General features: G+C 53.6%; 1 protein-coding gene across 1 annotated transcript in view; it reads right to left on the reverse strand.

Annotated features, from left to right (window-relative positions):
• Positions 1-26,540, reverse strand: part of LOC103649172 (isoamylase 3, chloroplastic) — a 66,898-nt gene that overhangs the window by 23,918 nt on the left and 16,440 nt on the right. Inside the window, 2 exon segments of the mRNA XM_035965422.1 lie at positions 12,730-12,830; positions 17,768-17,831. Coding sequence (XP_035821315.1) covers positions 12,730-12,830; positions 17,768-17,831 — 165 coding nt within the window.

Raw genomic sequence — 26,540 nt, forward strand, 5'->3', positions numbered from 1 at the left:
CTCGTGTCGAGCACGACCCAGTGGAGCTCGTGACCCCTCTGTCCCGCGACGAGGAGCGCGTCGACGCGTGCTACGACGGCGAGCCGTTGCGGTATCGAAGGGTGGAGGGCCTTCTCATCGACCCGACGGTGCCAGGCCCTGCATCTCGCATTCTGGCAGGAGAGTTGCATCTTGCATGCGACGATGGTGAGCCTCGGTCTTTCGCGGAGGCCAAGAAACATGCGGCTTGGCGTGCCGCGATGCAGTCGGAGATGGACGTGGTTGAGACGAACCGCACCTGGGAGCTCGCTGATCTCCCTCATGGTCATTGTGCGATCACCCTTAAGTGGGTGTTCAAACTGAAGAGGGATGAAGTCGGCGCCATCGTCAAGCATAAGGCTCGCTTGGTGGCACGTGGTTTCTTGCAGCAGGAGGGGATCGACTTCGATGATGCCTTCGCCCCTGTAGCACGGATGGAATCCGTGCGACTCCTCGCGCTTGCAGCCCTGGAGGGCTGGCATGTTCATCACATGGATGTCAAGTCGGCGTTTCTTAACGGCGACTTAAAGGAGGAGGTCTACGTACACCAGCCGCCAGGTTTTGCGATCCCTGGCAAGGAAGGCAAGGTGTTGCGCCTGCGCAAGGCCCTCTACGGCTTGCGATACGGCTTGCGACAGGCACCAAGGGCGTGGAATACCAAGCTGGATTCCACGCTCAAGAGGATGGGCTTCATGCCAAGCCCGCACGAGGCGACCATCTATCGGCGGGGCAATGGAGAAAATGCCCTGCTGGTGGGTGTCTACGTCGACGACTTGGTGATCACCGGCGCCAAGGATGCAGAGGTGGCAGCGTTCAAGAAAGAGATGAAGGCCACCTTCCAAATGAGTGACCTGGGGCATCTCTCCTTCTACCTGGGGATTGAGGTGCACCAGGGAGACTCCGGGATCACACTTCGCCAGACCGCCTACGCCAAGCGCATTGTTGAGCTGGCTGGGCTCACCGACTGCAACCCAGCTCTCACTCCGATGGAGGAGAGGCTGAAGCTGAGTCGCGACAGCACGACGGAGGAGGTGAATGCTACACAGTACCGGCGTCTTGTGGGGAGCCTTCGCTACCTCGTCCACACACGGGCTGACTTGGCATACTCCGTCGGCTACGTTAGCCGGTTTCTGCAGCGACCGACGACGGAGCATGAGCAGGCTGTAAAGAGGATCATCCGCTATGTTGCGGGGACTCTCGACCACGGTCTCTACTACCCGAGGTGCCCTGGGGAGGCACACCTTGTCGGGTACAGCGATAGCGACCACGCCGGCGACATCGACACCAGCAAGAGCACAAGCGGGATCCTCTTCTTCCTCGGCAAGTGCCCCATCAGCTGGCAGTCGGTCAAGCAGCAGGTGGTGGCCATGTCCAGCTGCGAGGCCGAGTACATAGCGGCGTCCACTGCTTCGACTCAGGCTCTCTGGCTGGCTCGACTGCTCGGTGATCTCCTCGGGAGAGACACTGGAGCGGTGGAACTCAGGGTGGACAGCCAGTCCGCTCTGGCATTGGCCAAGAACCCCGTGTTCCATGAACGGAGCAAGCACATCCGGCTGAGATACCACTTCATCCGAGACTGCTTGGCAGAAGGGAGCATCAAGGCGCGCTACATCAACACCAAGGATCAGCTTGCAGACCTGCTTTTTTTTCTCGAAAGCGCAGGAGAACTGCGCATCATTATATTAAGTAGGGGAAAAAGAGGGTCCAAAATAGACCATAGTACAAAAGACCTCCCGGAGGGGATAAAAAAAACCAAAGAAAAAAGAAGAGAAAAAAAACAAAAATAAGAGCAAACAGATCCTGAAAACAAAACCAGAGCTAGGTGCCCCTGATGGTTGCGGCAAGAAAGGAGAGGCCCTTAGCTCCTGCCATTTCCCACAACTGTTGTTCCTCCCTTGCCTGACAAAGAGCTGCAGAAACACTAGGGGAGATTCCATCAAAGACAATTCGGTTCCGATGATTCCAAATAATCCAGGCTCCCAAGGCAATAAGGGAGTTGACACCCTTCATAATCATATCTCCAGAGCCATTGTCTATCATCTCCCACCAACCCGTAAAAGACACCGTACTAGGTGTAGGAGCCAGATTTTGTAGTCTGAAAATGCACATCAGCTGGAACCAGAATTCTCTCGCAAAAACACAAGAAACCAAAATATGATCCAAAGATTCAGACTCCTGGTCACAAAGCGGACACCTCTCCGGATGATCAAGTCCTCTCTTTGCCAACCTATCTGCTGTCCAGCATTTATTTAGCACCGATAACCAGAGGAAGAAGTGGCATTTAGAGGGGGCCCAAGTTTTCCAAACTCTTTCATAGTGACCGAATTGCACAGCCCGATGAACAACCCATCATATGCAGCCTTAGCAGAATAAGTCCCATTTGCAGCAATACTAAAAGTATGTTTATCTTCTATATCTGGCAGCAGCTCAAAATCTGAAATTAAATTCCAAAGATGAAGATAATCCAATAATACTCCCACCGAGAGTGATCCTGTGATATCAGCAATCCATCTTCTATCTGTCAATGCTTCCTGAACCGTCCTTCTGTTAGTGATTTTTTTCGGAATGATATCAAATAATCTAGGAACCAAATCTGCAATTTTCTGCCCATGAATCCATTTATCAGTCCAGAACAAAGTATTAGCCCCATTACCAACCTTTGAAGTCAACACCATCGAGAAGAAAGCCCTTGCTTTATCAGGAACCTGGATAGGAAGGCTGCACCAAGGTCGGTTAGGTTCAGTCTTTTGGAGCCAAAGCCATCTCATGTGCAGGGCCCAGATAAGTTCTTTAAGACTAGAAATGCCAAGACCGCCCAGCTGTAGGGGTCTACAGACTCTGCCCCAGGCCACCAGGCAGTGACCACCTCTGGCCTCCTTGCGCCCTCTCCAAAGGAAACTTCTTCTAATTTTATCAATGGCCTTAATAGCCCAAGAGGGAATATTTACTGCCATAGCAAGATAAATAAGCATTCCGGTAAGCACATGCTGAACTTGCACTTTACGGCCTGCTCTTGTCATCAAATTTGCTTTCCAGCCTGGCAGCTGATCAGCAATTCTATCCACAATAGGCTGCACCTGAACCTTGGTGAGATTTTTCAGGGACAGAGGCAGCCCCAGGTATTTACACGGAAAGGTCGAGATGCCACAAGGGAGAAGATCCTGAACCATTTCCAGCTCCACACCCCCACACTGAATGGGATAAACATTAGACTTTTGTTCGTTGTTGCGGAGACCTGAAGCTTCCCCAAATAGATGTAAAATATCTAGAGTTATAGCAATATCCGCTGCCGAAGGGTGTAAGAAGAGTGCCACATCATCTGCATACATAGAAACCCGATGCAGAGGTCTTCTGGGGGAAAGATCCAAGAGCAGACCAGCGTGTTCAGCTTTAGAAAACAATAGACCAAGAACATCCATAACTAGAATAAAGAGCATGGGGGAGAGAGGATCCCCTTGTCGGAGACCTCTTCTATATTCAATATGTCCTCCTGGAATGCCATTCAAAAGCACCTGAGTGCTAGAGGAGGAAAGAAGCCCACAAATGATGTCCCTCCAAATTTGTCCAAAGCCAAGATACTTCATAACTTCGATGAGGAAAGGCCAAGAAACCGAATCAAAAGCTTTAGTAATATCAAGCTTGAGGAGAAGACGTGGCCTTTTCTGTTGATGGAAAAGTCTAGCCGTTTGTTGGACCAACATAAAATTATCCTGAATGAAACGCCCCTTAATGAAGGCACTCTGGATTGGGGACACCATATCATTCAGCTTTTGACTTAACCGATTGGCCAATAATTTTGTGATCAACTTTGCAGCACTATGCACCAAACTGATTGGCCTAAAGTCTTTGACATGTACAGCCCCATCATGCTTTGGGATTAAAGTAATGAAGGCCGAGTTCAGCAAGAAAAAATTGTCAAACTTCCTGTTCCAAACCGCAGCAACTACAGCCATAAGATCCATCTTGATAATGTTCCAACAAGATTTATAGAAGCGCCCAGTGAAACCATCGGGACCTGGGGCCTTGTCATTAGGTAAACTCTTAATTGTATTCCAAAGTTCAAGCTCTGTAACAGGCTCATCAAGGTGTGCAAGATTGAAAGTTGGCAAGTGCAACGCCTCCAGATTAATAGTCTGCTCCCTATCCCCACATTCACCAATAAGTCTGGCGTAGAAATTGTCCACCAAAACTGCTTTATCATCATGATTAGTGAGAATCTGGTCTCCATTCACCAGTTGTGCAACAAAATTCCTCCTTTTTCGATGTCGAGAGTGCATATGAAAGAGTTTGGTATTAGCATCCCCCTCTTTAAGCCAAGAGATCCTCGATCTCGATCTAGCAATGGTCCGTTGAAGTGAAGATAAAAACACAGAGTGCTTTTTCAGCAAATTACTTAACCAGATTTCAGCCAAGGATAAAGCTCTGCAGTCCTGCGCTATTTCTAGTCTATGCAGAATTTCCTTTGCCAAAGCCAACTGAGTCCTCACGTGTCCCACATGCTTCCCACTCCAAGATTGCAGCTTCCTAGCTGTGGCTTTTAGTTTCAAATTCAGAGTCATGAAAGGGCAGTTTACAGCTGCCACAGAATCCCAAACCTCCTGGATGACATCCTGGAATCCTTCCAATTTGGGCCAAAAAGCTTCAAAACAGAAACGTCTTTTACCCAGTTTATTATCTCTAATGCCAAGCAGCAAGGGGCAATGGTCGGAGCCTTCAGAGGCAGCACTTTGAAGAAGGACATTTGGAAAATTGTCTTCCCACTCCACTGAACAGAGGACCCTGTCAAGCTTAACAAGAACATGACTGTCTTGCTGATTTGACCACGTGTATTTACGCCCAAAAAGTGGAACCTCATTGAGACTCAAGTCCTCAACCAACTTCCTAAATCTCCCCATCATAGCTCTGTTAATATTTGAATTATTTTTATCTGAAGCCTTGTAGATGAGATTGAAGTCACCAGCAATCAACTAGGGTCCAGTGCAAGCAGCCCTGACGTCTCTCAGTTCTTGAAGAAACAACATCTTATCACTGTTACTTTGAGGACCATAAACACAAGTTAACCACCAACAGCGATTATGCGCATTGCAGAATTGGATTGAAATGCTGTATCTGTCAATCCTAGACAACCCAGTCACTCCCAGATGACGCTTCCAAGCAACCAGCACACCACCACTAGCACCACAAGATGGTAGAAAGGAGAACTGGCAGAAATCCGAACCCAAGGCTGCAAGAATGGTTCTTGTAGAAATGACAGTCATTTTAGTTTCCTGGAGACAGACCACATCAGCTTTAGAGGACAGAACTAGATTCCGGACTGAATTTTGACGATCAGCTGAATTTAAACCTCTCACATTCCAACATATAATTTTGCTAGGATCCATTACAACAATTATAAATTACAACCCAGAAAGAAAAACACACTACAGGAAGAGATTCCCCGGAGTCTCCCATCCAAAGAGAGCCGCTAACGCTTCAACATGACTTTGAGTTAAAGGATGCTGAAAAAGATTCTCATAATCCTTAACAGCTTGCTGGTTGATGCTTGCATTCTCTGTGATGACTCTCAGAGTCCGCATTACTTGTTTTGTGGCTCTGTTCTCCAGATCCTGCATGTTAAATTCCACCTCTGCCCCTGCAACCCGTCGGCTCCGTCGTAGCGCAGTATCATGTTTTGTGGCACCCCTTGACCGCTTGGGGAGGACAGGAGCAGCAAGGAGCTGTGAAGGTGCCATTGTTATCTTAGCCATGAATGATCTTCTTCTAGATTCCATAGAAGATAATGGATCCAATGAGGAGTCACATGAATCCCCAAAATTCTGCCTGGAACTGTCATCAGAGGCTACCACCTCATGCCTGAGTGGAACAGTTGAGTCTGCGTCAGCCCTCCTCACTGTTCCATTGTACTCTAATAATAATGGCCCCTGAAATCTTGAGATGGTCTCAGACGGAGTATCAGCAGCGCCTTCCACGTCCGAGGGGGGGTCAGACGGAGTAACCGCTGTCACATCAACATCCAAGCCCAATCCCAAAGCATGAGCCTCCGCAATATCATCATCAATAATTGTAGCAATATTATTTCCAGCAGTGGTTTTTCGACGCCGTTGATAGAAGATTTTGACTGTTGTTGCACCACCATAGGCCATCCCAGATGACAAGGAAAAGCCACTTAGATTTACTCTTAGAAATGGCTTCAAATAATTTATAGGTGGGCATAATTGCAGCCCAATCCAGTCCCGACTGGCTGTAGAAATCCCTGACCAGTTTGAAGATTGTGGCCCAAAACCTCCTAGGTCCACCGTTAAATCCAAACAGCTGGGAGCAATGAAAATCCTGGACGGTTGATGAGAATGACGAGTCTCCCAATCAGCAAGAAGACAATCCAGAAGTGGGTCAGCAATATTATGTAATTCAGAAGTGTCAACAATGCACGATATCTGGCAAGCTGTCCCCTGGTTGGAGACTGGTGGCTGGCAAGTCCTTGACCGGTCTCTGGCTTCGCGTCCCAAGGATGAATTACGCCCATCTCTCAGGAATGGGCTAGATCTCCCACCCCCAAATGCACCAAGCCCCTGAGACAGTCCCTGATTGGCATGTCCATAGGAGCCATTACTTTGATCACCATCATTCACAAAATCCAAAGGAAGACCAGACTGTGAATTGGAATCATTCGGTCGGAAGGCAATGGAAAAACTAATAGTGATTGGGTAGCTCAGAGCCATAGTTTCTCCAACATTGCCCTCAACAACCTGAACAGACTCAACAATCCACAAGTCACGTGAAGCAGGAATAGTAGACGGATCAGTACACCAAGCAGAGCATCGAAAGCAGGACAAATCTTGCAGTGCCAAGGTCTCCTGGTGCACCTGATGAATCCAAGCATAGGGGCTAAGAATATGTTCCACTGTACTAGTTTCCCAGGCATGAACAGGGATGCCACTAATCTCCAGATCAACCAAGAATGGCAGGGTGACTCCCGAGGCGCCAAGAAACCTTGCCCAACGCTTACAAATAACAGAGAAAGAGGCTGTTCTGATGATAGGCCAACGACTGACTAGGAGGTCTGCCTTGGCCAGATCAGGAAGAATCAATAGCAGACTACTTGCAGAGATCCTGCGAATGACCAGTGAATTTTCATTGATATTCAATCTTGGAGCCAGAAGCGCAGCAATCTCCACCGGAGGAATCACAAGGTCGCTGATAATGGTTAACACCACCGCAGTCCTAAGATCATCTTCAGAAGCCGATAGCTTGTTGCTCCAACCCATAATGCAGGGTGAGATAGCACTGGTAGGGGCCTGTGGATCAATAATGTCCCGATCCTGCCGCATATCGCCTTCCAGGGAGTTGCCCGACGTTGGGCTTCCAGGCCTTCTAGTCGGACGCCGACGTTTGCGCGGTCGACGGCGACGAGGCCGGCCAGCCCCAACACCGGAGCCCTCACCCAGAACGGCATTGCCATCATCATCGCGCACAGAATCCCGGGAGCCACCACCCAGCGAACGAGACCCAGGGCCCCTGACATTTCCCGCCATAAGGGCTGCTTTGCAAGGAGTAGCAGGAACAGCACCTGTCACCTGCAGGTGTTGATGGGCCTTCTGTCTCCACACCAGTTTCTTCGGCTTAGCTTTCACCACAGAGATCCTATTCCAGACCGAAACCCGAGCCTCAGGTTGAAGAGCCACAGGTCGAGAAGGAAGTCCGCTGCTCCCTGAGGCCGCAGTAGGAGAAATCCTATGCCAGACCGACTTTTTAATCAGTGGGCAGTCAACAGACCGATGCCCCTGCTCACGGCAACGGAAGCACCTCGTCTTCTGAGCACATTGGGAGACGAAGTGGTCTTTGGAAAGGCAGTTGAAGCATCTACCAACCAGGTGCCGAGGGAGCTGTCTCCACTGCCGTTCCAACTTCAGGCGCGTCGCTTCGAGTTTCTGGATTCCACGAGTTGCCAAGCATGCGTCGCCGGACCTACCGCAGTTGAAGCAACTCGCGCACCAGGAGCATCCACCGTCTTCGTCGTCTTCGTCTTGGTGGCGACCTCCTCGCGAAAGGGACGGGGGCTGGCCGCGCGCCTGGGAGAAGAGCAGGAGTCCGCCGTCCTTGGCGAGGCATCCCGCCATCTCTCGAAGCGCGAGCGGCCACCCGAGGCCGAGGGTGGCGACCTAACTGGAGGCCTGGAGGAAGCCTCCGACGCCGGGAGGGAGAGGGTGGCCGCCGGGACCGGAGTGGCCGCCGGCGTGGGCTGGTGGGAATGCGAGACGTCGGGGGGAGGGGAAGGGCAGAGGGCGGGAGGGGAGAGGTCGGACATTTTTTCCGTTAATTAGCAGTCCTTTTTGCACTCTCTGAACCGCTTGCAGACCTGCTCACCAAGCCCCTTGGGAAGATCAAGTTTGTTGAGCTTTGCTCCAGGTCCGGGATGGCCCAACTTTCTCACAGGACGACGCCCAAGACTTAGGGGAAGAATGATGGAATAAGTCTTGAGCATCTAGAGGACAGCCTGCTTTTGACTGTCCTCTGTAGTCCTTTAGCATCTAGAGGACTGTCCTCTGTAGTCCTTTAGCATCTAGAGGACAGCTTGACTGTCCTCTGTAGTCTCTTTAGCATCTAAAGGACAGCAGTCGCTTTTTGACTGTCCTCTGTAGTCGCTTTAGCATCTAGAGGACAACAGACGCTTTTGACTGTCCTCTGTAGTCTCTTTAGCATCTAGAGGACAATCCTGTTGTGTAGTGTGTGTGAGAAGGTGTGGTAGTGCAGCCCCTAGGGCTATAAATATGTGTCCCCAACCCCTCTAAGGGTATGACATTGTGTAGTGTTTGAGGAAATAAACAGAAAATTGCCCCAACTCATAGTGTCATCCTCTTGATGAGAGTTAGAGTCCCTCTACTTACAAGGAGCGCGGGCGGAGACTGGGGTACGACGGGCACACCATAAGGAGGCGTCGGGGGCATGCCGTAGTAAGGTGCAGTCAGGAGGGCCGGCGCCGAGGGTCGGGAGGCACTCGGTGCCTGGCCGGGCCACATGGCGATGGTCCCGGTCCAGGGGTTGTAGACGGACGGCCACGCGTGGCCGCCACCTCGGCCGGAGGGACCACCACGAGAGGTTCCGCCACCCCCACGGCCGCCCTTGCGGGAGCGACGACCTCCGTCGGTCGTGGAAGTCGGACGAGGGGTCGCCGGGACGGCGGGTGGGGGTGGGTAGGAGCCCCGGTCGACGGAGGACGGGTGGCCTGGCCCCCTGAGGGCGGCTGACCGCTGGTAGGAGCGCTGTAGAGAGTCGAGGCAGGAGTGGGCGCCTCATTCGCCATGGTGAGCTCCTCGAGGAGAAGCTCGTTCCGCACGACGTGGAAGGTGGGGAAGGGCACGCTCCTCTTGATGAGAGCCTTCAGGTGGCCGTAGCGGGGGCTGAGGCCACGCAGGAGGTTCAGCACCAGGGTACGATCGGCGACAGGCTCGCCGAGATCGCGGAGAGAGTCAGCCAGGCCCTTCATCTGGCGGCAGTATTCCCCCACGGAGAGGTCCCCCTGAGAGAATAGGTGGAACTGGGCGTCGAGGTGGAGCGCCCGAGCATCCCGATTCCCGAGGAACTGGTCCTCGAGAGCGAGCCACGCCTGGCGCGCAGTGTCCGCCTGGTCGCGGATGATGTCCTAGAGCTCAACGGTGATGGTGCCGTGGAGCCACGAGAGGACAACGCTGTCCATGAGGCACCAGGAGCGAGGCGGCGGAGTGTCGTGGTCGACGAGGACGTGGTCGTCGAGGACGAACCGCCGCAGCGTGAGAAGGACCTGTCCTCGCCAACGGGGGTAGTGGGAAGATGTCGGATCCAACACCACGGACACGAGGGCCCGGATGTTGTGCAGTCCAGCGGCTTGAGCGTGGAGAGCAGCGGTGAGGTCGGCGTCGAGGTCAGAGGCGAGGGGGTCCTCCGGGGGTTCCACAGGGGCAACCGGCGGGCGACCGAGGAGGCGCTGCGTGGTGGCCATCTGGGTGGTCAGAGCGGCACTCAGGGCACGCTCTCGCTCCAGGGCGAGGGAGGCGGCGCGCTCGCGCTCCCTCGAGGCCGTCACAGCAGCCTGGATCGTAGCGAGGGTGTCGACGAGTGAGGAGTCGGTACCGGCGGGTGCCGCGAGGGCAGGAAACCCCAGTGGAGAGCCTCGACGTAGGGCCGGAGAAGAGACGTCGCGGAGGGGCCTGAGGCCGACGATGTAGGGAGCCTCTACATCCGCGTGTGCACTGTGGGGAGCGATGAGTCCGGCCAGGGAGCGGCCGGGGCCCATGGGGTGGGTCTGGCCGGCAGCAGGGAGGCCCAGGGAGGAGAGGCCGACGGCCAGGGAAGCGGGGTCCGCGCCCAGGCCCGCGGCCGGTGGTGGCGTTCGCGTCCGATGGAGGGAGATCCGCCATGGGGCAGAAGGTGCGGCGGCGGGCAGCAGAGGGCTGCTGGCGGCGGCGGCGAAGGGAGAGGAGGGCGCGGGCGCGCGTGCTGCGCGAGCACGACGCCAACAGGGCGCGCTGGGAGGAGGCGCAGACGGCAGGAGGTGGCGGGCGGCTTGCCGGCGTTGAGGGAGAGGGAGGAGGCGCCGGCGACTGGGCAGGGAGGGAGAGGGAGGAGGCGCCGGCGGCTGGGATGGAGGGAGAGGGAGGAGGCGCCGGCGGCTGCAGAGGAAGGAAAACCTAAACCTAATCCGATACCATGTAGAATAGTGAACCCATGACCCTAAGCAAGGTTGGGATTAGTATTAATAGACTCAGTATATGGGCCAGGCCCATTACAGTGAGGGTGATACGGTAATTACAAGGGGAACACCCCAAACCCTAGACGGGTAGTCTAACAAAGCGGACAATTTGTCCGTCAGACTCTTGGCATGCTGTGACAAAGAAAAATGAACTGCAAAGCCTTGGTGAGCTCTGGTGGTGCCATATCTCTGGTGACGAACCAAATGGTTGCCTAAACTGTGGCATGGAAACTATGGCAGACTGTGGCATGGTTGAGTAAAGAATCAAACAGGCCACATGATCTCTTAATGGCAATGTAGACTCAGCACCATTGCTATACAAGACAGTGAAGCATGTATGCAGAGTCTGAATGGAACAATATAGTGGCAAGAGTTCCATTAAACAAGGAACAACCAAAATCTCATGAGGAAGCAGTGTGGTTTCTAAGTTATTTAAGAATGGGTAGTTCAGAGACACAATTCTATCATCTGAGTTTTTTTTCTCGAACACGCAGGAGATCTGCGTATCATTCCATTAATAGATAGATAGAAGAAGGTACAACACACGCACACACACACGCCGCACACAACATACCAACAAACGCACCACACCCACCACAAGACACAACATACCAACAAACGCAACACAACCACCACACTTAACCACTCTGGACATGACACAAGACTATCCCCCCGATCAAGCATAAACGCAAGAGTTGAAAGCAGGTTCAACCCTTTCGCCCCGGCACTACACCACATCCTGAGCTCATCGCCAGCGAGGGTGAGAGTATTCGCAAGGCTCGACGACCGCCCATTAAACACACAGTCGTTGCGATGACGCCAAAGGCTCCAAGCGCCAAGGATAACTATAGAATTGAAACCTGATTGGAGATCACGGGGAATCTTCTCCACAGCCCTGCTCCACCAGTCATCTAGGCTGCAAAAAGCGTTGCCCGGTGAAAGATTAGGCAACCCAGACCTGCTCAACAAGAAGTACCAGAACTGTCTTGCAAAGACGCAAGAGATGAGAAGATGTTGTATTGTTTCCTCTTCTTGGTCACAAAGGGGACACGCACTGGGATGGGGAAGTCCTCTTTTAGCAAGACGGTCCGCGGTCCAGCATCTATTGTGCAAGACAAGCCAAAGAAAGGATCTGCACTTTGAAGGTGCCCAAGTCTCCCAAACACGCTCAAATGCACCAAAAGAAGTGGAACCTAGAAATAACATATCATAAGCCGACTTTGCAGAGTATTGACCTGTCGGGGAAAATTTCCAGATATGCTTGTCTGGCACACCATCACTAAGGGAGAAATCTGCAATGACTTCACTAAGAGTTAAAAAATCAGAAAGGACAGCCCAAGTGATGGTGCCTCTCAGGTCCCGAATCCAAGCCATCTCCACGATACCTTCTGCCACCGTTCTTCTAGTTAGCACAGCTGTTTATTTCATACCCTCTATCATCTGAGTTACGAATGGATAGAGAAAACATTAGTCTTTTGATTACATTCACCATAATATTAAGGGGGGTCTTAGTAGTTAGTACTAAACGGTTAAAAAAACTCAGTCTGCGGGGCCTAGCCGGCTCGCAGCATTTCCCCCGGTCGGCACCGAAGCGCACACAATCGTTAAGGGGCTAAGAAGAAGACCTTCACACACAGGCCGAGAAAACCCCCAAATCCTCACCCCACCCATACGCAGCGGCACCACAACCCTGTGAGAAGGGCCGCCACAGACCTGCGGCTTTGGCGTGGGGGCGAGCGAGGGATTTTTTGGATTTTTTTGGTTGCCTCAGGGTTCCCCAGCGGCACCGAAGCGTACTCGTTGGGGTTTGATCCCTGTCCGGCTAGGAGCAAACCAGCTGTGCTAACTAGCCCGACCTACGGTCGGATGGCAAGTACTAAACGGTTAAAAGAAGAAAATATGAAATAAACACTTCAATTCATTCATTCTAGTACATTTATAGTCATATTGTCAACTTGGTAAATTCAAAAATTAAACCAAATTACCTGTCCCAATTAGGGAACCTCCCTACTAGATAAAGGCCACCACAGTCCCAAGGTTCAGCAATGATCTTACATCTAGACAATACAGAGCCTTTGGCAATTTCCTTCAACCAAATAAATAAACGATCTGATAAAACCACTAAGAAGAACATCTGATAGATTTACAAATATGATTGAATCCATTGGGTCAGAAAATAACGGGTCATATTTGTTAGAATACCCGTTTAGGGTTTGGGGTTCTCCCCGTGTATTTACTGTCGCGCCCCTCTGTAATGGGCCTGGCCCAGTTACTCCAGTCTATTTAATAGATTGCCCAACCCATGTTAGGGGTTTAGGGTTTCCAATATGGTATAGAGCCAGAATTTTTTTCCTCTTTTCCTTCGAGCCGCCGGTGCCTCCCTCCCCTGCGCCGCCGGCACCGTTCTCCTCTCTCCCTGCGCCGCCGCCCAGCCGCCGGTGCCACTCCCCCTCTCCTTCCCCACCGTCGGGCGCTACCCACGTCTGCCGGATCCGCGCTGCCGGTCCCGCAGTCGCGCCCCCGACGCTGCTGCCCCCCATGGACGCCGGCCACCTCTCCTACGCGACCGCCGCCGCTGCGACGGCCCCTGGCGCGGGCCCCGCCGCCGCAGCCGCTCCCGGCACGGGCCTGGCCGCCGCCGCCGCTCCTGGCGCGAGCCTGGCCGCCGCCGTCCGCCCGCCTGGCCTCCACCGCCGCCCCCCTGAGCGCGCCCCACTCTCTGGCAGTCAGCTGGGCCACCTCCCTGGGCGTGCCCCCACCCTGCACGCCGGCCTGGCCGCCCCCATGGCCGTCGGACCTTCCCTGCCCAGCCTCACCGTTCCCCCCCAGCGAGCACACAGGTGGCAGTGCTCCTACATCGAACGGCCTCGGGCCCCTCCGTGATTGATGCTACTCCTCTGGCCCTGCGCCGCGGCTCCCCGCCAGGATTTTCCCACCATACCGGCACCCGCCGAGAACGACATCGTTGCGTCCCCCACGCTTCCCACACGAACCCCTCACTCGTCGCTGCCCTCGCTACGATCCAGGCCGCCGTGGCTGCCTCGCAGGGAGCGTGAGCGCGCCACGTCCCTCGCCCTGGAGCAAGAACGTGCCCTGGGCGCCGCTCTGACCACCCAGATGGCCACCGCGCAGCGCCTCCTCCTCGGCCGCCTGTCGGTCACTCGTGAGGACCCCCCGGTGATTCCAGAGGCCATCCCCGCCTCTGGCCTCGACGTCGACCACATCGCCGCTCTCCATGCTCAAGCCGCCGGACTTCACAACATCCAAGTCCCTCGTGTCCGTGGTGTTGGACCCGGCATCCTCCCACTACCCCCGTTGGCGAGGACAGGTCCTCCTCACACTGCGGCGGTACGTCCTCGCTGATCACGTCCTCGACGACCTCGACGCTCCGCCGACTCCCTCCTGGTGCCTCATGGACAGTGTTGTCCTCTCGTGGCTCCACGGCACCATCACCGTTGAGCTACAGGACATCATCCGCGACCAGGCGGACACGGCTCGTCAGGCGTGGCTCGCTCTCGAGGACCAGTTCCTCGAGAACCGGGACGCGCGGGCGCTCCACCTCGACGCCCAGTTCCACCTGTTCTCTCAGGGGGACCTCTCCGTGGGAGAGTACTGCCGCCAGATGAAGGGCATGGCGGACTCCCTCCGCGACCTCGGCGAGCCGGTCGCTGATCGGACCTTGGTGTTGAACCTTCTGCGTGGCCTCAGCCCTCGTTATGGCCACCTCAAGGCTCTCATCAAGAGGACTGTCCCCTTCCCCACATTCCATGCCGTGAGGAACGAGCTTCTCCTCGAGGAGCTCACCATGGCGTCTGAGGCCCCTACTCCGGCCCCGGCGCCTCTACAGCACTCCTCCCGGCAGTCAGGCGTCTTCAGGGGGCCAGGCCACTCGCCCTCCATCCACTGGGGCCCCTACCCGTCCCCCGCCTGCCACTCCTGTGGCACCTCGTCAGGCGTCCGCCGCCGACGGTGGTCGTCGCTCCCGCAAGGGCGGCCGTGGGGGTGGTGGCTCCTCTCGTGGCGGTCCCTCCGGCCAGGGTGGCGGCCAGGCGTGGCCGTCATTCTACAACCCTTGGACCGGGACCATCGCCATGTGGCCGGGTCAGGCCCCGAGTGCCTCCCGTTCCCCGACGCCGGCCTTCCTGACTACGCCTCCCTACGGCGTGCCAGCCACGCCTCCGGCTCCACCCCCAGCTCCTGCCCCCCGGGAACCCCCGCCTCGACGACATGGTCCCCGCTGGCTGGAGGCTGGGACAACGCCTCCCTCGCTGCCGCATTCAGCACCATGGCGATGACCCCTCCTTCCTCCGACTGGGTGATCGACTCTGGTGCCTCCTACCACACCACTCCCACTACAGGCACACTCTCTCGCCCCATCCCCCTCATTCCTCTCATCCTCCTCGATCGTCGTTGGAAATGGCTCCACTCTGCCAGTCACCTCAGTAGGTGCCTCGGTTCTCCTTGGACCGTTTCTACCTCAACGACGTTCTCGTAGCCCCACACATCACTCATAATCTTCTTTCTGTTCGTCGGTTCACTACTGACAACTCCTGTTCCATTGAGTTTGACCCTGCTGGTTTTTTCTGTGAAGGATCTGGACACAAGGACTCTACTCGCCCGATGTGACAGCTCGGGGCCGCTCTACACGCTCCGGCCTCCCCCCCCCCCCCCCCCCCCCCCCGACGTGACTCCTTCCCCCGTCCTGGTCTCCACCACCTCCTCCACCACTTGGCACCGTAGTCTCGGCCATCCTGGACCTGACGTCATGACCAAGCTTACCAGCAGTTTAGATCTTTCATGTAGTAGGGGACATTTTGAGGGTCTCTGTCATGCTTGTCAGTTAGGCCGACATACTCGTCTCCCATTTCCTACTTCTTCCTCTCGGGCTGAGCAGGTTTTTGACCTGATTCATTGTGACCTTTGGACCTCCCCTGTACTCAGTCTATCTGGTTATAAATATTATCTGGTGATTTTGGATGATTTTTCCCATTTTCTCTGGACTTTTCCTCTCCGCCTCAAGTCTGACACGTTCCTCACCCTCACACACTTCTTCGCCTGGGTATCCACCCAGTTTCATCGTCCTGTCCGTGCCCTGCAGTGTGACAATGGCCGCGAGTTCGACAACCACACCTCCCGTTCTTTCTTTCTCACTCATGGCGTCCAGTTGCGTCTCTCGTGCCCCTACACCTCTGCCCAGAACGGTCGGGCCGAACGCATGATTCGCACCACTACCAACATGATCCGTTGCCTTCTCTTCCAGGCGTCTCTCCCTGCCAGCTACTGGGCAGAGGCCCTCCACACAGCCACACACCTCCTCAACCGTCTTCCCTCGAAGGCGGTGAACCATCCTACCCCCCCACTTCGCCCTGTAAGGCACATCCCCTTCCTACGACCACCTTCGCGTGTTCGGTTGTGCCTGCTAACCTAACACTTCCGCTACCGCCCCTCATAAGCTTTCTCCTCGCTCCACCCGATGCCTCTTCCTTGGCTACTCTCCTGACCGCAAGGGGTACCGGTGTCTGGACCTCGCCTCCCACCGCATCATCATCTCTCGTCACGTTGTCTTTGACGAAGATGTGTTTCCCCTTGCTGGCCATTCCCCACCCACTGATCTCGACTCCCTTCTCGAGTCCGATCCCGCGCCTCGCCTTGCGCTGTTGCCTGCACCTCGTGCGGCCACAACGCCTCCGCTCGCGCCCATTCCAGCGCCACGCGCGGACCACGACACTCCTGCCTGCGTCACGCGCGGCTCCGACGACCACGCCTGTGCCACGCGCGGCCCCGTCGACCCCTCCTGCGCCACGCGCGGCCCCGTCGACCCCGCCTCTGCCACGCGTGGCCCCGTCGACCCCGCCTGCGCCACGCGCGGCCCCCGTCGACCTCGGCTCGCCTCGCCGACCCCGCACTCGTCTACCACCGTCGCGGCAACGCCGCTACCCTCGGCGCCTGCCGACTCGGGCCCGTTGACGAGCGCGGTCCGCTTTGCCGACCCCGCCTTCGTCTATCACCGTCGTGAGCCGGCCATACCCGCCGCTCCCGACGTTCCGGCGGCCCGTTCCGAGTCGTCAGTATACCACCCGATCGCCATCCACCGCGACCCCGGGCACGTCCACCCGATGGTGACTCAGCGCGCCGCTGGCGTTCTTCGCCCCGTCGACCGGCTGATCCTGGCAGCTGATACGACCTGCACTCCACCGGACGCATCCCCGGTGCCCTCCTCCGTCCGCGCTGCCCTCGGCGACCCACATTGGCGTCGTGCCATGGAGGAGTACGCGGCCCTCTTGGCCAACCACACCTGGGACCTGGTGCCGCGTCCACCAGGCACCAACGTGGTCACCGGCAAGTGGCTATTTCGCCACAAGCTGACCTCGGACGGCTCCCTCGACCGCTACAAGGCCCGTTGGGTCCTTCGGGGCTTCACCCAGCGCCCCGGAGTCGACTACGACGAGACCTTCAGCCCCGTCGTCAAATTTGCCACTGTCCGCGCTGTCCTCTCCCTCGCCCTCTCCCGCGACTGGGCGATCCATCAGCTTGACGTCAAGAATGCCTTCCTCCATGGCCTTCCTCCAGGTATATGTTACCACAAGCCAAATGATTGTTAGTTATCAACTAACAAGAAACCGCAATGTGGGCTTGTTTGATTGGCACCCTATCCTGGGGGGCTGCACCCAGGCAGGTCGATTAGACTCTAGGTGATTGAAGTAAAATACCTTGCATCGCTGCTTCGCGCAGATACATTCCCTGGGTTGGGAACCAACCGTGCCCTCTGCCCTGTATTCTAAAGGTAGTTTTCATGGACCTCAAGGTGTATTAGATACGCCCCTTGGTGTGATTGTATAAACCCAAGCTAAGCTCCAACAAGATATTTGTATACACTTCATAGTGGAAGCGGACAAGTAAATACTGTAATAATCAAAGTAACACGCCACCACCTACTATTCAGGTGAACCTGACAAGTATGTATGAAATCTTCACACAGACAAAAGGGCCACGGAAAAATCAAAGCAGTAAGTTGTGCCATACCAATGTCTCAAACTGTCGAGTACATGCTCCTTGACAACAGGATGGTTGCAGTTTAGTGTATTCCCTGCATTAAACCAGACAGTTTATGTAGAGTAATACAAGTCCTGGCGTCCTGCTAATTGTGTGATTCAGAACATATATTACCAAAAGATCTAGCTGCCAAGAACTAGAGTAATGGACCACCATGACATTTAAACAGGCTTTCACAAATGTTCAACAAGGTTTGCCCTATAGGTTGCAGGTCTCAAATCAATGTGAGACTGTATATCGACACCAGTTTAAAAACGAATGAGTGGTTTTCTTCACCCTTCTATGGGTTAACCTAACAGCCACTTTAATTATGTAATTGCCAGGTACAATCTACCGTCGGTATAGCTCCTGATGGTAAGTACTCGGCAAAAGCAGCCTACAAGGGGTTTTCCTTGGATCATGTATTTTCGGCCATTACAAGAGGGTTTGGAGGTCTTGGGCACCATCAAAATGTCGTTTTTTCATCTGGTTAGTGGCCCATAACAGATGTTGGACTGCTGACAGAATGGCAAGGAGGGGGCTGATTCATCCCAGCAGCTGCCCATTATGTGACCAAGAACCTGAAACTCTTAACCACATGATGATTTCATGTGTGTTTACAAGGAATTTCCGGTATATGCTGCTTAGAAAGTTTGGGTTACACAGCCTTGCCCCTCAACCTAGTCTTACATCCTACTTGGACTGGTGGGAGGCGTCTTCAGAAGCAGTTCAAGGGATGATCAAGAAAGGGCTGAATTCGCTTATAATTTTGAGGGTCTGGTTGATCTGGAACCATCACAATAGATGTGTGTGTTGGAACCTGCTCACCAGGGGAAGTTGATCCAACGGAAAGGTGGCTAGCCAACGTGGTCATGGTACAGAAGAAGAGTGGCAAGTGGCGCATGTGCATCGACTTCACAAGCCTCAATAAGGCTTGTCCCAAGGACAATTTTCCCTTGCCACGAATTGACAAAATTGTCGACAACGCAGCAGGCTGCGAAGTTATGTCCCTCCTTGATTGCTTCTCGGGGTACCACCAAATTTACATGAAAGAGGAGGACAAGGCAATCACAAGCATCATTACACCCTTCGGCACGTACTGCTTCGTATGAATGCCCGAGGGACTAAAGAACGTTGGCTCCACCTTTTCTCGCCTCACAAAGAAGGTCCTCGAAAACCAAGTCGGCCGCAACATTTTCACTTACGTCAACGACAATTGTCGTCGCTACCAAAAGCAAAGAGGACCACCTAGCTGACCTCGCAGAAACATTCGCAAACATGTGCGGTGCACGACTCCGGCTCAACCCTGAGAAGTGCGTCTTCGGTTTCAGCTACTGGGACAGGTCAACTTATCTGCCTTTGCTCCTGTGGTGGGAGAAACTAAAACGATGGAATGGTGGAGCAGAAGCAGTGAGCAGTTGCAGGGGATTGCCAAAAAAAAGGGCTCAATTCCTTGATTACCCTTGGGCTTTGGACTCTCTGGAACCATAGAGATGGATGTGTTTTTGATAGAGCTACACCTAGCCTGGAGGGTGCTATTAGAAGAGCTGAAGAAGAAATTATTATTTGGAATTTTGCGGGGGCCAAACATCTTGCCCTTATTACAGCTCCCATTCCAGGTGTCATGTAGGGCTCTAGTAGAGAGTTCAGTAGCTAACTTCATAAGGGAAGGATGTTATTTGAGTCTAGATTGTGGGGGCAGGATGGCCTTGTTTATTTTCTTTCTTCTTCTTTTTCTTCTTTATTTCTTTTTTCTGTTGTGTTTGTATTTGGTCTAATTTTAGACCCTTCTTCTTAATTCAATGATACGCAGCTCTCCTGCGTGTTCGAAAAAAAAAATACTTGGTTACCTAGTATCACACCGAGAGATTGAGGCCAACCCAACCAAGATCCAAGCGATCATCAACATGGCACCTCCACAGTCCACCAGGGACGTCCAGCGGCTGACAAGAAGATTGGCGGCTCTGAACAGATTTATCTCTAAGTCCGCTGAGCGAAGCCTACCTTTCCTCAAAACACTGCGTGGTGCGAAAGACTTCGCCTGGGGCCCAGAGCAGGCAGCGGCCTTCGAGTCGCTCAAACAACACTTATCCGACCTAGCAACTCTCACAAGTCTCGACCCTTCACTGCTGCCACTTCTCTACATTGCGGCTTCACCATGCGCAGTCAGCGCAGCATTAGTCCAAGAGCAGGACAGAGACGGCAAAAGTCGGCAGTGCCCAGTGTACTACGTCTCCGAAGTCCTCACGGCTTCCAAATGCAACATGACTGAACTCGAGAAAATTTCATACGCAGTTGTCATGGCTTCGCGCAAGCTACGACACTACTTCGAGGCATTCAAAGTACGGGTCACTTCGGACAGGGGTCTGGGAGAATTGTTTAGGAACCCGGAGGCATCCGCCAGAATTGCCAAAAGACCAGCTGAGCTATCTGGGTACCACATCACCTTTGAACCCAGAACAGCAATCAAGTCACAATTCTTGGCAGACTTCATCGTCGACTGGACAGGACCTATGTGGCCGCAACAAGAATCCTCGGAGACAGTTTGGACCATCCACTGCGATGGTGCATGGTGCCATGCGGGGGCAGGCGCCGCGGCGATTATTACATCACCCGCCGGCGTCAAGTACAGATACGCAGCGCGCCTCAGCTTTGCTTTAGAGTCTGACAGGTGCACTAACAACATAGCAGAATACGAAGCCGTCATCCTGTGACTTCACAAACTGCGGGCCCTCGGCGTTTCAACCTGCATCATTAGGACAGACTCCAAGGTCGTCGCTGGCCAGATTGAAAAAGATTATTCAGCAAAAGAGCCTGTGCTCATGCAATACCTCACCGCCGTCCGTAGCCTCGAAAAACAATTCAAGGGCTTCACCCTGCAGCATGTCGACCGCAACAAGAACGAAGAGGCCGATGCGTTGGCCAAGGCAGCAGCCAAGGGCGAGGCCCTGCCCTCCGACGTGTTCTACCACGTCATCGGCACGACAGTCGTCCGTAACCCCGAAGGTTTGCAAATAACTCAAGACGCCGAAGGCCACCGAATTGTCAACCTCATCATGGTCGAAGACTGGCGGGCCCCAATAACACTATACCTGCAAGGCCACTACCACCCAACCGATCGCAATGAGGCCAAACGACTGAAGCACAGGAGCAGGGACTTCGCAATAGTCGAGGGTCAGCTGTACAAAAAGGGCATCAGCCAGCCTATGCTGAAATGCATAACAAAAACCGAAGACATAGAAATCCTCCGCGAAGTCCACAGTGGAACCTGCGGCTCACACTCAGGACCAAGGGCCCTCGCAGCCAAGGTGATCCATCAGGGATTTTACTGGCCCGCGATAATTTGCACGGCCAACCGAGTCACCAGGTCATGCGAAACATGCCAGAAGTTCTCTCCTCGCTCAAGCAACCCTTCGCAATTCACCAAGCTCATCGCCCACACATGGCCATTTCAACGTTGGGGGCTGGACATCGTGGGGCCACTGCCCACAGCTCAAGGGAACCTCAAGTTCACCTTCGTCGCCGGCGAATATTTCATAAAGTGGATAGAAGCCCGGGCAGTCTCCACGATAACAGCGAAGACCGCCCAAAAATTCTTCTGGCAAAACATTGTCTGTCGCTTCGGAGTCCCGTCCGAACTCACGGTCGACAACGGCAAACAGTTCGACAGCCAAGACTTCAGGGAATTCTGCAGCTCCATCGGCACAAAGCCTGTCTTCGCCTCTGTCTACCACCCACAATCCAACGGTGTCGTCGAACGCACCAGTGGCAAAATTTTTAGCGCCATCAAGAAAAGGCTCCTCGACGACAAAAAGGGCAAATGGGCAAACCAATTACCTGAAGTCGTATGGGCCCTGAATACGACAGAGTGCCGAGCAACCGGGTTCACACCCTTTCGTTTGATGTACGGATCCGAAGCAATGACGCTGCAAGAGTTAAAGCACGGGTCACCCTGAACAAACAAATCAGCCGTCCCCGACGTCGACGAACCAACCTCCAAAGATCTCATCGACGGAGATCGTGTCCTCGCCCTACAGGCCCTCAACAAGTATCAGGTCCAGACCAAAGCATGGCGTGACAACACAGTCGTCCCAAGAGAATTCAACGAAGGGGACCTCGTACTTGTAAGGACCACCCAGACAGAGTCCCGGGGCAAGCTAGAGCCAAAGTGGGAAGGGTCGTACATAGTCAAGACAAAGGCATCCCCAAACGCATACAGACTAGCAACGTCATCCGGCGAAGACCTAGAACACTCATGGAACATCAACAATCTCCGAAATTTTTTCGTTTAAGATCCAAGGCCCAAGCGCCTTTGTAATTCTTCAAACAATGCTATTCAGGCCCGCACTCTTTTCCTCCTGGGGGTGAGTTTTTAACGAGGCGGCGCCATGTAATATACCAATGAAAAGCCCCCACAAAAGAACTCCAGCAAGCATCATTACCATAAGTGTCGAAAAAGACCGCTTCGACGGTCTTCGACATTCGACATATACGCAGTCACCGCGATAGGTAGTCTAGACTACCCTCGCGTGCGACCAATCCGTGCAAAAGTCGCCTAAGGGTGCAGCCGGACAAGCACAACAAGTGCACGATACGAAGTCTTTACTAAAAGACAAATCCGTGCAAAAGCCGCTTAAGGGTGCAGCCGGACAAGCACAACAAATGCACGATACGAAGTCTTTACTAAAAGACAAATCCGTGCAAAAGCCGCCTAAGGGTGCAGCTGGACAAGCACAACAAATGCACGATACGAAGTCTTTACTAAAAGACAAATCCGTGCAAAAGCCGCCTAAGGGTGCAGCCGGATAAGCACTACAAGTGCACGAAACAAAGTCCTTACTAAAAACAAGTCCGAGCAAAAAGCTGCCCAAGGGTGCAGCCGGATATGCACTACAAGTGCGCCATACGAAGTCTTCACGACAAGTCATCCGAGCAAAGGCCCCCTAAGGGTGCAGCCGGACATGCAAACACGCAAACACCACCCTAATGGCACAAAAGTCTGTTACGATCACCCTAAGGGTACGAAGTCTCTGCTACCAGACACGGTCAAACACATACCATCTACGGACACAACCAAGTACATGTCATAAGCACTCATACATTTCCGTGGCAAGCGAAGTCCCCATCTCATTTTCACAACAAGCAATGTCGTCATAGTTTACATACACACAACGAAGGGTCACCGGCCACATTGCACAAATAATACAAATCACATTTTGTCGCCCTCCCTCTCTATTGCGAGCCAGGGGAGGGCAACGTTTTCCCTCACTATCGCAACACGAGAGCGAGGACAGCAAACATGCTACATCGGCTCAGCCTTCGGGATAAGACCTGCCTCACGAAAGTTAAACAACATCATCTTCAACTCCTCACCCTCAAAAAGATTCTGCAGATCCCCCTCCCCAATACACGTCCCGGACGTCGAGGACAGCAAATCTCGTTGGCCACCCGATCTACCCGAAGACGGGTTCGTTCCATACCCATCAGACGACGTCTACCACTTCACGACACCTCGCCAATGTTATGCTTCGACACCACCTTTCGCCGGCGGTGCCTCTCGGTCATCGCCCCAACCGGGGGATCAGACTCTTCGCGCACTTCAAGACGCGGCACGGACTCCGCCGCGGCCACATCCAACGCAACAAAATAATCCAAGTCCTCATCCGAAGACTCTTCAGTCCACGAAAATGGGCTCCCAAACTCATCCCCAACAGATGACCAAGACCTAGTTTCAGAACCAGACAAATTTTCATTAACAGGCACTGCATTCGCAGCTGCCACAAAATTAATATCATCAGTAGGGGTTGCTTGCGTAGGCCCAGACATCGGAACCTGCGCAGCAACCGACTTTCAGTATCACAAAAATAAAGTCGTAAACCCAACGCCCCTAACACGACCCCGCCACCTGCGAAGGAGCAGCCGACGTTGCAGGGTCCTCGTCAGCCGGCGCAGCTGGAGTGTCTTCACCTGCCGGCACAGCGCCCGCCCAGGGTCCTCGCCAGGGCCGGTCGGTGGCGCTGGTTGCTCTTCAACCCCCGTCCTCGCATCTTCCGCCCGGATCACTGAAAGGGAAATGTGCCTTTGGGCCATTTCTAAGTATTTTGGTGATTAAGTGCCAACACAAGTGCTTAAATGTGAATCTATGCCCATGGATGAACAAAGTGCAAATCACAAGTAAAGGTATGTTTCTAAGCCTTAGTACATTGGTTTTGTGTACTAATATATTTGTCTAAGTGTTAGAAAAAGAGAGAAGAAGAAAAGGAGAATGTTGGCTGTGTACAGCCAACAGGCTGTTTCGGTCTGGGGCACCGGACTGTCCGGTGATGCACCGGACAGTGTCCGGTGCGCCAGGCTGCCTCGACCTGAAGACGCCGCTCTCGGGAATTTGCCGACGGCGTACGGCTAAAATTCACCGGACTGTCCGGTGTGCACCGGACTGTCCGGTGAGCCAACGGTCGGCCGAGCCAACGGTCGGCCGCGGAATCTGCGCGCGACACGTGGTCTGGCCAACGGTCGGAAGGAGGCACCGGACTGTCCGGTGTGCACCGGACTGTCCGGTGCGCCAGATCTGCAAACGGTCGGCAACGGTCGGCTGCGTCTGTTAAGGAAAGAAATCGGGCACCGGACAGTGTCCGGTGTGCACCGGACTGTCCGGTGCGCCCGACGACAGAAGGCAAGGATGGCTTTCCAGATTTGTTCTTAACGGCTCCTAGCTGCCTTGGGGCTATAAAAGGGACCCCTAGGCGCATGGAGGAGAACACCAAGCATTCCTACAACATTCTTAAGCACCAAGACATCGATCTCGCGCATTCGATTCATTGTGATAGCATATAGAGCTCTTGTGGAGTTGTGTACTCTTTGAGTTGTGTTGCGAGCTCTTATTGCTGCTTGTGTGCGTGTTGCTCTGATCTTTTGAAGTCTTGTGTGCGTTGCTCATTCCCTCCCTTACTCCGTATTTCTTTGTGAATCTTAAGTGTAAGGGCGAGAGACTCCAAGTTGTGGAGATTCCTCGCAAACGGGATATTGAAAGGCAAAGCAAAACACCGTGGTATTCAAGTTGGTCTTTGGACCGCTTGAGAGGGGTTGATTGCAACCCTCGTCCGTTGGGACGCCACAACGTGGAGTAGGCAAGCGTTGGTCTTGGCCGAACCACGGGATAAACCACTGTGTCATCTCTGTGTTTGATCTCTTGTGGTATTGTGTTTTGTTGAGACTCCTCTCTAGCCACTTGGCAATAATTGTGCTAACACTTAACAAGTTTTTGTGGCTATAAGTTTAAGTTTTACAGGATCACCTATTCACCCCCCCCCCCTCTAGGTGCTCTCAATTGGTATCAGAGCCGTTCTCTTCAAAAAAAAGGGACTAACCGCCCGAAGAGATGGATCCTAAGGGGAAGGGAATCGTGATCAACGACAAGGAGAAGGAGTCCTTCGTCAACGAGTCAAAGGATGACAAGTCCAACGACTCGGGCTTGGGCTATAGACGAAAAGATGGGAAGAAGAAGAAGACAAGGCGCATCAAGGAGATTGTCTACTACGACAGCGACGAATCTTCCTCTTCCCAAAAGGACGACGACAACGACTACAGGAAGACGGTCAATTCGAACTTTTCATTTGACTATTCTCGTATTCCACATAATTCGAATTCGCATTTGCTTTCCATTCCTCTTGGCAAACCTCCACACTTCGATGGGGAGGACTACGGATTTTGGAGTCACAAAATGCGTAGTCACCTATTCTCTCTCCATCCAAGCATATGGGAGATTGTAGAGAATGGAATGAAATTTGATAGCTCGGATAGTCCTATGCTTATAAATGAACAAATCCATAGAAATGCACAAGCTACTACTGTTCTCTTAGCATCTTTGTGCAGGGAAGAATACAATAAGGTGAGCGGCTTGGACAATGCCAAGCAGATATGGGACACCCTCAAGATCTCTCACGAGGGCAACGACGTCACCATGCTCACCAAGATGGAGTTGGTGGAGGGCGAACTTGGGAGATTCGCTATGATAAGGGGGGAGGAGCCAACCCAAACATACAACCGGCTCAAAACCCTTGTCAACAAGATAAGGAGCTATGGAAGCACGCGATGGACGGACCACGACGTCGTCCGCCTAATGCTAAGGTCCTTTACCGTTCTTGATCCTCATTTGGTGAATAATATTCGTGAGAATCCCAGGTACATCAAAATGTCGCCCGAAGAAGTTCTTGGGAAGTTCGTAAGCGGGCGAATGATGATCAAGGAGGCAAGATACGTAGACGACGCGTTGAACGGTCCTATTCATGAGCCTCAACCCATTGCTCTCAAGGCAACAAGGAGCAAGGAGGCGCTACCAAGCAAGGTGGCGCAAGTTGAGGCGGCCGGGCTAAATAATGAGGAGATGGCCCTCATCATTAAGCGCTTCAAGACGGCGCTTAAAGGTCGCAAGGGACAGCCAAGCAAGACCAAGACAAAGGAGAAGCGCCCATGCTTCAAATGTGGTAAGATTGGTCATTTCATTGCTAACTGTCCCGATAATGAAAGTGATCAGGAAAAAGGGGACAAGAGGGAAAAGAAGAAGCATTACAAGAAGGCCAAAGGCGAGGCACATATCGGAAAGGAGTGGGATTCGGATTGCCCCTCCTCCGACTCCGACAATGAAGGACTCGCCGCCACCGCCTTCAACAAATCAACCCTCTTCCCCAACGAGCGTCACACATGCCTTATGGCAAGGGAGAAGAAGGTATGTACTCGCAACTCTACCTATGCTTCTTCAAGTGAG

Source organism: Zea mays, chromosome 2 (assembly GCF_902167145.1).
Source record: "Zea mays cultivar B73 chromosome 2, Zm-B73-REFERENCE-NAM-5.0, whole genome shotgun sequence".
Lineage (NCBI taxonomy): Eukaryota > Viridiplantae > Streptophyta > Magnoliopsida > Poales > Poaceae > Zea > Zea mays.